The 13,585-nt window shown below is 34.7% G+C and overlaps 4 protein-coding genes across 5 annotated transcripts in view; 1 reads left to right on the forward strand and 3 right to left on the reverse strand.

Annotated features, from left to right (window-relative positions):
* LOC140816594 (uncharacterized) overlaps window positions 1-13,585 on the reverse strand; it is an 80,485-nt gene that overhangs the window by 57,084 nt on the left and 9,816 nt on the right. The window lies entirely within an intron of this gene.
* On the reverse strand, window positions 11-2,690 carry LOC140816474 (pollen receptor-like kinase 3). Its single transcript, XM_073175774.1, has 2 exons — window positions 1,095-2,690; window positions 11-854 (listed from the first exon to the last, which is right to left on the reverse strand). Exons 1-2 carry the CDS (start codon window positions 2,392-2,394, stop codon window positions 298-300), a joined length of 1,857 nt encoding a protein of 618 aa, XP_073031875.1. The 5' UTR covers window positions 2,395-2,690; the 3' UTR covers window positions 11-297.
* Window positions 7,341-8,583, forward strand: LOC140824429 (protein TIFY 10B-like). Its single transcript, XM_073186020.1, has 5 exons — window positions 7,341-7,580; window positions 7,663-7,795; window positions 7,891-8,123; window positions 8,212-8,269; window positions 8,354-8,583. The coding sequence occupies exons 1-5, from the start codon at window positions 7,442-7,444 to the stop codon at window positions 8,469-8,471; spliced, it is 681 nt and encodes a 226-aa protein (XP_073042121.1). The 5' UTR covers window positions 7,341-7,441; the 3' UTR covers window positions 8,472-8,583.
* Window positions 12,122-13,081, reverse strand: LOC140824430 (ethylene-responsive transcription factor ERF017-like). Its single transcript, XM_073186021.1, has one exon. The coding sequence runs from the start codon at window positions 13,005-13,007 to the stop codon at window positions 12,312-12,314; it is 696 nt and encodes a 231-aa protein (XP_073042122.1). The 5' UTR covers window positions 13,008-13,081; the 3' UTR covers window positions 12,122-12,311.

Consider the following 13,585-nt stretch of genomic DNA (forward strand, 5'->3'; position numbering starts at 1 on the left):
AATATTCACAAAATGAATGTCCATTCTATTTTCTGTGCTTTCTTTAAAATAAAATTAAAAAATCTACAAAAATGGGGTTCAACCACCAATCCTATAGATTGCTTTCCTAATCTAGAAAAATCATTAACATTTCTACACAAAAAACTACATTTACCGTGGATAACTTAGGAACATTCTATCAGTTAATTATCGTCGGATCATGTAAGAAGTTTCATCTGAATCTCGTATATGTTGTAGACATTTCGCAGTGTGTTCGATCCATCCCGGTGAGACGACCAATCTGGAGGAAAAAAAGCCTCAAACTTGTACCTCTCCTATATTCCTTGCAGCTTCCCTCATTTCAATCCTCTTGGTATGATCATTTTCTGTGCATGCTGCTGCAATGTACAGCATCTTCTCCATCTGGTCGACTGAATTTGATGTATTTCCAATCTCAGGGTAGATCAATTCCCTGATTCTGTCCTCAGAAATGGCTTGATTCACCCATTGCACCACATCAGTACCACCCTTTGGATTGTACTGAGAAGGAAATTTCCCTGTCATAATTTCGAGAATAACGATTCCTAGACAGTAGACGTCGCTTTTGGGGGATACTTGTTGATATTGTACGGCCTCAGGGGAGTTGTAGGCAAAGAGGGCTTGCGCAGATTGGGTGTTGCTGATTAAAGCATTCAGCCCGTAATCTGTTAGCAGCGGCTCGTAACTGGATGACAGAAGTATGTTGTTGGACTTCAGATTCCCGTGTGGCAAGTCCTGGTTTGCGAATTCCGTGTGAAGGAATTCTAGCCCCTCAGCTATTCCCTTGATTATTCTCAGTCGCGTTGGCCAATTCAGCTCGTCGCTGCTACGATTGCCTGAAATTTGACACTCGAATGTTAAAGCATTTTCATGTCAGAAAACGGCAAGGGTTCGTGGAAAGATGTGAACAATACAAGAAATGGTGAATAACATATTTAGTTTATGCTTATTGATGTCACAATTTATTCAAAATCTGGGAATATCTTTTGCTGGATTTCGGGTTAAATTAGAAGCATATATTTCAGGGAGACCTATGATCAAAATTCGAGAATGAACCATATATTAAAAGGCATTACCATGCAACAGAAACATCAAGCTGCCTTTGGGGACAAATTCAGACACTAAAAGTTTCTCTTCTTTCCTGTAATGATACGCCAATGGTGGTAAAATATTGGGGTGCCTCGGACTTCCAAGCTTTCTGATCTCCGCGTCAAATTCGTCTCTACTGAACTTATTCATTTCTCTCAATCGTTTCACCACAACAGACAATCCGTTGGCCATTACGGCTTTGTATGCTGACCCCATGCCACCATTTCCAAGAACCTCTGCCGAAGCCTTCATCAAATCAGACAATCCGAATATCCCTCTCTCGTCATTAATCACCACAAGATCGCTTGCAGATTTCCCACTATGTGAGTGTATTCTGGAGGAACGGCCACTGGAGGTATCCGTGTTTCTTCCTTTCCGGCTAGAGCTCAGACTCCTGATATTGCTGATGGGTGTGTGGATCTGCACTTCTTCATCGAGATTCTCTTTTCCAAGGACCCTGAAATTGTTGTCCTTTCTCCGGGCTCTGAAAATGACTGTCACTAACAAAAGAGCAGCCACTATGCCCAAGATGATCCATTTGGCACTTGAGCCCGATTCTTTGGATTCACCAGTGGCCAATGAATCTTGAACTTTGCATTGCTTCGAAACTACAGCGCCACAGAGGTCGGGATTTCCTTCAAAGGCCGTGGCTTTAAATTTTGACATGCTTTGAGGGACCTCCCCTTGTAGTTTGTTGTAGGACAGATCAAGTATCTGCAAGGATTTTTGTGCTAATTCAGGGACAGGCCCTGAAAACTCATTGTTATTTAGCGTTAGAGCTATGAGAGACTCCAGTTTTCCTAAAGAATCGGGGATTTTACCCGATAACTTGTTTCGCGCAAGCTCCACTTTCTTGAGATTCCCGGATTTTATAAAGAAATCTGAAGCTATCTCCCCAGAAAACTCATTCCCTGCCAAGAAAATCGCCTTCAATTTATTCAGTCGATTGAATTGAGGCATTGGACCTGAGAAACTATTGTTCTCCAAACTGATAGCTCGAAGCTCTTGAAGATTCCACAAAGATCCAAGATCAATATTCCCAGCATCACCCGAGAGACCAAGATTCATAAGAAACAAACCCGATACACTCGTATGACCAGCCTCGCTACAATCTACTCCGAGCCATTTTTTCTTATTGTCACACGGATTGGTCCCTTTGATCCAGGTCGAATCCAGGGCGGAAGAATTCTTCAACTTCTTTTTGAATTCGATGAGGTAGTCATCATCATCTATAGCAAAAGAAACAGAGAAGACGAGAAACGAAACGAGGAGGCGAACAGCGGCCATTTCAGTGGGAAGATATGGGGAAAACGCTGTAGGCACCTCCGGGCTTGATGACACAGCTGATCTTTGAAGAGACCGCAAAATTTCGAGCCCTGAATTTTGAGGGGGTCTCTGATTTGTGTGGCTTTGTTTGGTTTGAACTTGGAATGGTAGTGTGTCATGATTCTGTGATGTAGTGTACTGATGGTTCGAGTTGAATAAAGATTGGTGATGGAAAATTTTAGTTAGTTTTCTATGAGAAACAAATGTCGAGGATTTTTCAGGTGGAAAAGAGAGGTGAATCTAGGCTTGACATGAGACATTTCCGGTGTATCGTCCATTCTTGCAAAAAAAATATAACATGTAAAATCAAGTACAAATTTCTCTAGAGTACATGGTTTCGTATGGCATATATTTAATAGTTTTGATTATGAGCTAAAAGTGGAGAACGCACATTGTTTAAACTAGATTCATTCCCATTTGAATCTATGTATGCACCTAGAGTTGATCTTCACGTGTGTCATGACCATGTTCGGGACACATATCGTGTATCAAGAATGTTAGTTGAAATAACGATTAGAATATGAATTTTGAAATATACATCATTTGATTATGTCCATAGCGATGAATAATGATATAAACAAGAAGAGAGATTCGAATTTGAAAAGTCCAAATATTTATATGGCTCTACTTTTTTTAGCAACACATTAATGTCCTGCATGATCTTTTTATGGATAATAATGGATATATGAACAAATATTTAAAAATTACAAACCCATCACAAATTTTGTTTGAGTAGTGATACTCATTCGAAATATAGGATTCGATTTCATTAGGTGAGATTTGCCTCGTACCTACTCTGGACCTGAAACCATAGAGGAGATCGTTAGAAGAGGGCCGTGAACATGTCCCGATGTAGTCTTTCCGACGCTCAAGTCAGGTACAAAGGACAAAAATGAGAGAGCGGCTAAAGATGTTGTTGAAGGTCAATATAATGAATGAATCAATTAAGTTCTCAAACTGATATTTATAGGAGAGCACACAATATTCATTATGAGCCTCCTACCTTGGTTAGGAATGGTCAGGGATCCAAAGTCTTGTTTGGATTTGATCTTAATATGTATATTCAAAGGACATCAAGTAGATGATATACTATTTGAACTCAATTACACTAGATAATTAACTCGATATAGTGTGTGTCTTTGAATGAAAATAATTATAACTGATTCATAAATATTTTATCGATATAATAATTTTATTTTTAAATACATCAGATAATTATCGATTTTTTTAAAAGCATAAACAACGTGAAACAAAAACACTAAATTTTATTTGAATAAAGTGATGCCACCTGTTCCTCGACTAGTAGTGGAGCTAATGGGTCGGATAGTCCGATCATTCCGGTAAGTAGCTAGGATGGCAATTTCCCAATGAATTCAAGGTCTCGTGAGGAAAATCCGGAAAAAAGACAGGAATTGTAGTACCGAGCGCTTGTCGTTTTACCAAAAGATATAGCTATCAAGCAGGGACAATTATTGCACCCAACAATCTCCTTTCCAAGGATTTTACTTCTTGCAATCAATGGAAATCGAACTCGTGACATTGACTCTGATACCAATTGTAGGACCGAGCGCTTGCCGTTTTACCAAAAGTTATAGCTTGAGGTAATGGTGCAACTCAAATCTTTTAAACCGCACTGCAGCTCAAGAACCACGATTCGATCGCTCTACCAAACAGGGACAATTATTGCACCCAACAAGAATCTCTGCTTTTTTCGCGCTCGGAGATTTCTATTTGAACTTCTAAGATGATTCAGGACGAATATGAGAGTACTATGTTTATCCTCAAACTCGTCCTAATAAAAATAAGACAAAAACTTATGTGAGACGATCTTACGGGTCGTATTTTGTGGGACGGATCTCTTATTTGGGTCATCCATGAAAAATTATTTTTTATTGTGAATATCGGTAGAATTGGTCCGTCTCACAGATAAAAATTCGTGAAACTATCTCACAAGAGACCTACTCTAAAAATAATTATTATTATTATTGTTAGCAATATTAAAAATAATTAAAATAAGTTCGTGTTAGGGAAATCCTCGAATCCGTCCCGTCACCGTCCCATTAATATTTTTGAAACAAAAATGAATATCTGTTTTCACAAGTCCGGAATCCACCAAACCCGAAAAAATAGGGATGAGAGTTATGTGGGATGGGATAAAATTCGATGATGGATATAAAAATGACAAAAATTCGACTCCCATTCTATTGTCATATCTACGGGTGATCACGGTGCGGTTTTGCGATTTTTTTAAAATTAAAATCGAATTACCATATGCGATCGGTTAATATTTTAAAAAAATAATCGCGGTTTTACATATAGAATTAGTTTTACGGTTTTGAGCGGTTTCAGACGGTTGCGGTCGGTTGACGGTTTTTTTTAATGAAAATAATTAAAACATATATTCTATTTTTTTTAAAACAACAACTATAATGTCTTCAAATATAAAATATAGTTCAAATCAAACAAAAATTTTGTTATAAAAGAATAAATAATCTAATAAAAAGACTAATATGAAGAATAATGAAGATGAAGATAAGTTTTTTTTGTAAGAGTAATAATTTTGAAGAGATTTGAAATAGAATGAATGATGATTTCTTTAATTGAATATGTTGTTTACGAATTATTATAATCCTAAGCCAAATATTATGACAAACATTTCAGGCGGTACGGTTCTTGGCAAAAAAAATAACCGCATCGTATATATGCGATGCGGTTTGTGATTATTATTTTTAATCGCGATTTTTATAAAATATTAAGAAAATAAAATGGTATAATACGATTCAGACGGTTAATAAAAAAATTTGATCATTCTTCCTCATCTCTATAAGTAGTTTTGGAGAAAGACCAAGTCCAAGAAATTAGGTAAGAATTTTATTCATACATGATAATGAAGTCAAATTTATTTTAGCAATTGAACTTTTCAACAATCCTTTTTAAACGTGATGATTTAGAATATTGTGGACTTGGGCTAGGTTTTTCGTGGAAAGAGTCGACTGACCCTTCGAGTCAGATTTGACCCAAAAACCAAAAAAATAAAAATATGTCAAAAAATAATTTAAAATTGAAACTAAAATCAAAAGAAGATTCTGTAAGAGATTTTGTATGATATGAACCAAAAAACGTAGTATATATTAGATATTAGATATTAATGTTGTCTCAAATATTATTACATATAATATGAATTAATAAAATAACAAATAACTAAAAATAACTCAGAGATAATTATACACAAATATAAATATTTGTGCGATACTCGTGACAAAATAGTCACTAGAAGAACATATCGAGTTTACAAAACCAACACTAGTAATTTTATAAAAAAAAAAAATTATCTTCCCTTACAACTTAAGAAATCAAATAACATTTTAAAAACAACAATAACATAACCAAAAGAATACAAAAACTATGTGCCAAAAACTGGAACAAGAAAAAAAAATATTCAATCAACACTTCAAAAGTATTGTTTTCAGATGTCTCCAACAACCACGACAACATAATTGTAAATAACTATATTAGTCAAACGACGACGGTCTAATACTTAATTCTTCTCAGCTTTGTGAATATTTATCTTTATCTCTCCGCTTTTGTGCGTAGCATATGATTCTCAAATTTATAGACATGTTTTTCCCTATAATTGTTTATTGATAGATACCTACAAATCATACTAAAATAGAGTTTATGACAGAGATAAACAATTTTAAATATATCAAATTACATATAGAGTTGATCCTTATAAACGTCTAGAAAGACAAAAGTTTTAATCAAATATTTAACAAAATCTTATCAATTAAAAAAAAGATAATTCAATGAATAAATTATATCTTGACACACAAGAATTTTTTTTTGCTTTCATTATCAAATGAGGATTTAAGTCACTAATAATTTTTCCATCAATGTAGTTTTATCAACAAGTCATTTGGTATGTATTTCTTTTCCGAAAGTGTCACACTTCATTCATGTACAATTAATCCACTGGATAATATAAAGTCAGTTAATAATCTATTTTAAAAAAAAAAGAGTTAATAAACCAACAACTATGTTAACTATGGAACGAAGGATATATAGCTTTCAGATTTATTACTAATTAAGAAATATATCTAAAAATGTAATTTGAAATTTTTTATATTCATATATAGAAAAAAGTACTAGACGTTCTGTTAACATAACGTGACTTCAAGGGGAAGCTAGATTAGTAAGGTTGGTGTGCACTAATCCAGAGCTCTTGTATTTGAATTTTTCTGTCTCGGTTTTTTTAGTTGAGCATGCTACACGAAATTTGTCTACTTTAGTTACTTGATCACCGTGATTTGTAGACTAATGAGTTGGCTCGTAAATGTAGCGAATACACACAAAAAAAAAATAACGGTAATAGAAAATAAATAAATAAGTAACAAAAGAGCGACCAGAAATTAAAATGTACGGCTATTGCTCACATTTTAGAGTAGGGTCTTATGTGAGACCGTCCCACGGATCCTAATCTGTGAGACGGGCCAACCATACCGATATTCACAATAAAAAGTAATTTCTTAGCATAAAAAATAATATTTTTTCATGGATAATCAAAATAAAATATCCGCCTCACAAATACAACTCATAAAACCATCTCATACAAGTTTTTATCCACGTTTTATTGTCCTATAAACAAATTATTTGTCGTTTATGCTTTTAAATGTAGTAACGAATATCAACTTTTAGATGTTTGGTAAAAATCGAGACAGCAGCACGCATGCCTCTCAGAAGAAAAAAGAAAAAAAAGAAGACAAACACATGTTTTAAAAGGGTGATATCCGATCCATTAACAATACCTTAGGTCAACAGGGTCGGTCGGTGGGTCGGCCAACCCATAATAATAAGTCCACATATTCCTCGTGCCTAAAATATAATCCACCTTTTTATATATAATAATAAAGCCCTATTTTTGTAACACACCATTCATTGTCTGAAAACAATTCAAATTTCAATTTAATTTCTTTGAAGATTAGTCACCAATTTGTCTTCCGGAAGAAAAATGGGCTCGCCGGAATTATTGGACTCCGGGAAGAGGTCTAATTTCACTCAGACGTGTAGCTTGTTGAGCCAGTACTTGAAAGAGGGGGGTAATTTTGAAGACCTAGGTCTGGTGTTGTCCACGAGGTCAGAGCACAAAGGTACGGTATCGTTTCCTTTTTCTGTTGGGGCTCCTAGATTTGCTGTTGTATGTCTTAGATTTGTTTCTTTTTCGGCTAACAGGGATTCCAACTAGAACGATGGATTTGTTGCCCATGATCGAGAAATCAGATCAGAGTTCGGGTGCTGCAAAGCCTGATTCGTATCCCCTCAATGGCGGAAGGACAGAAATCATAAAGAAATCTCATGATCTCAGGTAAATTCTATATTACTATTCTACCCCAACCCCAACTCCTCTTGCGTTGGCCTAGGGAATTGTCATCTTACACAGCTTTGTTCGAATCGTAACAGTGGTATGAAATCCGGGGCTGATCAAAGTGCCCAGATGACCATATTCTACGCCGGTCAGGTGTTTGTGTTTGACGATTTGCCGGCGGACAAGGCGAACCGGATCATTATGTTAGCCAGAACCGCCGCCTTATCACCTCCGAACACAGCTCAGAGACCGGCGGAACCCGCCGCCAGCTTCCCCGAGTTTACTTCAGCTCGAGAACTATGCACTCCTCACCAGCTTCTTGGTTCTGGTATGCTCATTTCCCTCATCTCCGTTTCAATTTTTCCACAAAAGGTTGATGTTTAGTTGACCGATCAGTTTTACTTACGGCGTTGTAGATTTACCAATCAAGAGGAAAAATTCTTTGGCCAGATTCTTGGAGAGGAGGAAAGACAGGTGAATTGGTATTTTCCAATAATTATTTAACTTCAACTTATTTGTGTATTGGCTGTCGTTAATTTTGGGGTATGAAATTTACAGAATTGTTGCTACTGAACCGTACGGAGCAAGAAAACCGACTACTGTGCCATCTAAAAGAGAAGCATGGCTGGAATTGGCTCCTCAGTGTTCTTCACCAAACATTCAGCGCCGCCATTGAAATTTTTCGTCTTTCAATTTAGAAAATATTGTATAATTTTTGTATTTTTTTGGAATGGGTAAGTTTTGTGATTGATGTTACCTGCTCATTTAATTAATTAGTTAATTATTGTAATTTTTATAGTGTCTCTTATTCATGTATAAAAACCGCATAACATTGTTTACTTTTTATCATAAGCTTTTCTGTTATTAAAAAAAATCACTCCAACAAAGTTTATAGATTCAAAAAATTTCCCTTAGTAAATAAATTTTTACGCATTCAATTTTAATATAAAAATTAATTGAACCTATATTTGATATCTTGAACAACGGATGGTGGAAAAGGTGTTGGGATATTTCTGCGATTTTCCACGATGATGCGACATCTTCGGCTAGTACAGCCCGCTCCCTAATGATGCCAACATAAAAACGCGTTTTTTAGTATATTTGAATGCATATGAAAAAATAAATGGAAAAAAAACGAAACCAAGCGAGTTGACAAAAAATATATCGCATTAAAGGCGCGAGTTTTCGGATTTAGATCAAATTGGGGTGGACACATAACATGACCCGAAATAGTATGTCGGTTCAAGTCATATCGAGTTGGCAAAAACTTATGTGAGACGGTCTCACGAGTCGTATTTGTGAGACAAATATCTTATTTGGATCAACCATAAAAAAAATATTTTTTTTTATGCTAAGAGTATTATTTTTTAATGTTACCAAATATTAGAAATAATTATAATGTACTATTGATATATACATTGACAAAATAAGTTAATTAAAATTGATTTATTAAAGTTTATAAAAACTTTCAATTTTACTTATTTATTATTTCATACAATGTTTCAAGATAAGAATAGTACAAAAAATTATAAAAATATCAAGAAGCATTGTGATATTCACAGGAAATTTAAGGTCCGCTCCCAGTAAGTGTCACTAGTACAGACGCAGAGTTTTGAAATGATCCTGAGCCTGAAATCACGAAAAAGACCGTTAAGAGGAGGGGGCCAGGAGGGTGTCCTGGCGTAGCCCTTCCGACGCTCAAGTCAGTGACTGAGGATATAAGGGGGAGCAGCTAATGGTGCTGCTGAAAACAATATAGTGAATGAATTAACTGAACACTCAAACCTGTTATTTATAGGAGAATACCTAGGCCCTTGATGGGCTTGTTTTCCACTTGGGCTAGGGATGAGCCAAAGATAATGGGGCCCTTGATGAGCCTGTCTTCCATGGGGTATCACCAGTCTCTCCCTCCCAAGTCGAACTGAATCGTAGGTTCAGAGTTCGATTAGCTGTGTTGTCCTTGGTTCATCGACGATGAGGACTTACCGTACTACAAAAATTTATTCAGCTTGTCGTTAACGAACGATGTTTGCCGCTGCGAACGGGGATCGACCTGACCGGGCAGGTCTGGTGATACCCCATGGAAGACAGGTCCATCAAGGACCCCATTATCATATTAATATCATAAGTTTAAATTTTTAAACATACAATAATTATTTTTTGAATAATTTAGACAATTAATTGTGCTACTAAATTAAAAAATTTAAAAAAATGAAATAATTATCATATTTAGATTAAAAATTTATTATCACTTGTTTAAATGAAAATATTTTTATTATGATGATATGTTTTGACCTTTTAATTTAATTTTATTATTTATTATTATGTATTTAAATTAAAATATTTTTATTACGATTATATGTTTTGAATTTTTTTAATTTTATTTTGTTAAATAATAAAATAATAATGATAAAAAAATCGGGTTGACAAGTTGATCTTATTAGTCGGTTGGTTTGGATTCAAGTTTAGAGTTTTTGGGTCGGGTTCGAGTTGTGAATTTTTTTGTAATCCTTGCTACAACTAAACTTGAACTCATTCGACTCATCCAAATTTACACCCCTAATTATTCACAAGTTTTCGATCGCATATGGTCTTATATAATTTTTTTTGAATTGACTTAATTTAGGAAATTATATATTCTCTGCTATATTTTGTTCCATATATGGTTTCATGTTTTGGCTGACTTCATACTGTTTATATAGTAAATATATTACTTTAAACATTAAATTTAATTCATGTACATTTCGTTTTTTAAAATAAGATATTTTTTGAAAATATATTACGAACAAATTCATAAACATTTCATTGAATAACTCTTCATTTTAAATAAAATGCTATTAGCCTTCGTTTTTTTTAACAAGTTATCGTAAGTTATTATTACTCTAATGAATGATTTTCAAATTTTATTTTCACACACACACACACCCCTAAAAATAAAAGATATGTTTTAATAACATATCCAATTTTTTCCCCTTTAAATTCGTGTCTTGAATGCAAAATTTTGTCAGAGCAAATGAAGACATAATCTGAAAAATACAATTTAACAACTAAAATTTGAAGTCTCGTCCCAAACGTAATAAAATTAAAAAAGGGAAAGACAAAAGTAATAATAATAATAATAATAATATAATAATAATAATAATAATAATAATAATAATAATAATAATAATAATAATAATATTTATTAGTAATAAAAAAAAGTGAGATGATTGGGGACGCATATTGTTGGACTCAAAAGTAATTGAACCTGGAAAACTATTATTATTATTATTTGGAAATTAATATACAGTTTATTTTATTTTACGGAATATTATTACTTTTTACTGTAAATTTCGTATCTGTGAAAATCTGTGTACGATATATTATAAATATAGTGCTTATATTTAAAACGAGAAACAAAATTTGGGGTGCGTACTTTAATTTAATTTTCCACAGTAAAAATATGTGTTATAGAGATCACATCAGATATATGTTTTATACAAATTACAAAATTTGTAATGAGTTGATGGAACAATGTCACGAGCGACAAAGAGAAAATGCTCTGTATTTATCCTATAATTAATGATATTTTGCAACTTTTGTGAAGTGAAAGTAGTTGATCCACTTGGGTTGGTATTTTTAGATTTTGCTTCAAGCCAATACAACTCATTGGTCCATACTGTTTGGTTGGATGGATGGATCTGCGTAAATAAATATTAACTCTATTTTATTTTTTAAACTCTATTTTATTTTTTAAAAAATAAATAATATTTATACCCAGCAATAATTTTGGTTAATAAAAATAATTTACATGTGAATTAATAATAATTTAATTTTTCAATAAAAAGAATCATAATTCCTATTTTACAAATGCAAAATAAAAACAATATATATATATCTATATATATATAATTCATTTGATTTATATATAAATATGGATTAAAATATAATTATAAAAAATAATAAAATACTGACCTGTAATTTTGATGTATTAAACTTAATAATATAGTATAGATTCAAAAACCTACAAATAGAAAAAAACGGAGATTGTAATTTGAAATTGGCCACGTCGAATAGACAATTTCAGTTGTATGATTGCATCTTGCTTGACAAAATAGAATACCAAATAGAAAATAAATAATACGTAATTTCTATTTCCTGTCTAGGTATATCAGTGTCACTGAAAATCTCGACTCCACTTACGTGCGTTCTCGTTTTCATATTTATTTCAAGTTTGTGTAGGAATTTTGTTATATCACGTGCATTCAAGAATATTTATAAAGGCACGTGATGTTTAAAAAAGTAAAACAATATTTATTATGTAAAAGATCGAGATTTATAGAACTAACTCACAAAGCCATGAGGGAAACAATACATGAACATCCGAAATTAACCTAAAGTAAACGAATAATAGAATAAATGAGTCGATGGTTGCCCGAACATTGGTCCATCGACTTAATAAAAATAAAATATAAATGAAATTTTTGATCAGTGATTCCAGCAACTAAAATAGCCAGATTTCCTGAAATGTGTGGTTTTAAAAATTCCACAGAAATGAACTCTCGGAAGATATTTCTTCCGTATTGTTTGCCCAACAATCAACGTCGGGCAAAGGTGGCACAAAAAATTCACCCGAGAAATCTCCATATCCCGGGAATACCCCGAAATCGTGGACGTTATTCTCGTGACCCATGGCTAAAAACTGGTTCAAGAATGCATTGTCCAGGGGCATATCCGCAAATTCGTTTTCCGGCGGAGCTGTCCCATATGACACCGATGGGCATGGGGACTCTGCATGAGGAAAAGGTATTAACTCAGACGATGACTGCGTGTCCGAATTCTCGACCCGGCCAGCGGCGCGTGGGCCCTGGTCTCCGGAATTGGCGTACCGTGCCGCCGCCTCCTGGATCTCTCCCGGTGTCATGGACATGCCGTTGGTGATCTCCGGCGGGTTATCGGGGAAATTGAACTTCACGTTCTTGCCGCGGAGGCAGAAGAGAGCGGCGTCGAATGCACGAGCCGCCTTCTCCGCCGTGTCGTAGGAACCCAACCAGATCCTCTCCCTGCTGTTGGGCAACCTGATCTCCGACACAAACTTACCCCACTTCCGCAGCCTCACACCCTTATACTTGCTCGAAGCAGAAGCAGATGCAGAAGAAGAAGCAGAAGCAGAAGCAGAAGCAGAAGCAGAAGCTTCAGTGCTCTCTGAAGTAAAACTCGTTGATTTTGCCATATTAAGTAAACGATAATATATAAGTCGTCCGATATCCCTGCAGGTGTTTCTTTGCTGATGGGTTTTGGGTGCTGGGAAGAAACGGCGGCCCGCGTATAAATATATGTAGATAACGAGTACTGTGTAGCAAACTAGTGGTGGGGTCAAAATAAAGACTCCGTGTTGATTGAGATTGACAAAAAGAAAACAATACAAACATTGAATTAAATATTAATAACCAAGGGAATCTGGTTGTTTGTCCTTAGGAGCTACGCGCTGCGGATAAGAGCACGTTGGACTCGAGCTCCAATTCAGATGGATCCACGAAGCACGCTCTAATTTCCTTGTATTCATTTTAAAGTTCATTCTCTAAAATATAATTGATAATATATATAATAGTTTGCATCAGGAACATCACCATCCTACCATATTAGATGACGTACGTTGCCTTGACTCACTTAAGCGCACATTCTCCACACCAAGTATACGGACGTACGTCTCCCTTTGGTTGGCACGTCTTCGCCATTCGTGAAATTGATCCGAGTGCTTGGGATCTTGCAAGCCGCTTTTCAGTCATTATCAATTCAATCTGTTATCAT

This window comes from Primulina eburnea, chromosome 2 (assembly GCF_022965805.1).
Source record: "Primulina eburnea isolate SZY01 chromosome 2, ASM2296580v1, whole genome shotgun sequence".
Lineage (NCBI taxonomy): Eukaryota > Viridiplantae > Streptophyta > Magnoliopsida > Lamiales > Gesneriaceae > Primulina > Primulina eburnea.

Bases quoted from the DNA above. Each gene is read 5' to 3' on its own strand.
- LOC140816474 (XM_073175774.1), bottom strand. From the start codon at position 2,394: ATGGCCGCTGTTCGCCTCCTCGTTTCGTTTCTCGTCTTCTCTGTTTCT. The intron at 855-1,094 runs GTAATGCCTTTT...GTCAAATTTCAG, and splicing joins CTTGATGTTTCTGTTGCATG to GCAATCGTAGCAGCGACGAG.
- LOC140824429 (XM_073186020.1), top strand. From the start codon at position 7,442: ATGGGCTCGCCGGAATTATTGGACTCCGGGAAGAGGTCTAATTTCACT. The intron at 7,796-7,890 runs GTAAATTCTATA...GAATCGTAACAG, and splicing joins AAGAAATCTCATGATCTCAG to TGGTATGAAATCCGGGGCTG. The intron at 8,124-8,211 runs GTATGCTCATTT...ACGGCGTTGTAG, and splicing joins TCACCAGCTTCTTGGTTCTG to ATTTACCAATCAAGAGGAAA.
- LOC140824430 (XM_073186021.1), bottom strand. From the start codon at position 13,007: ATGGCAAAATCAACGAGTTTTACTTCAGAGAGCACTGAAGCTTCTGCT.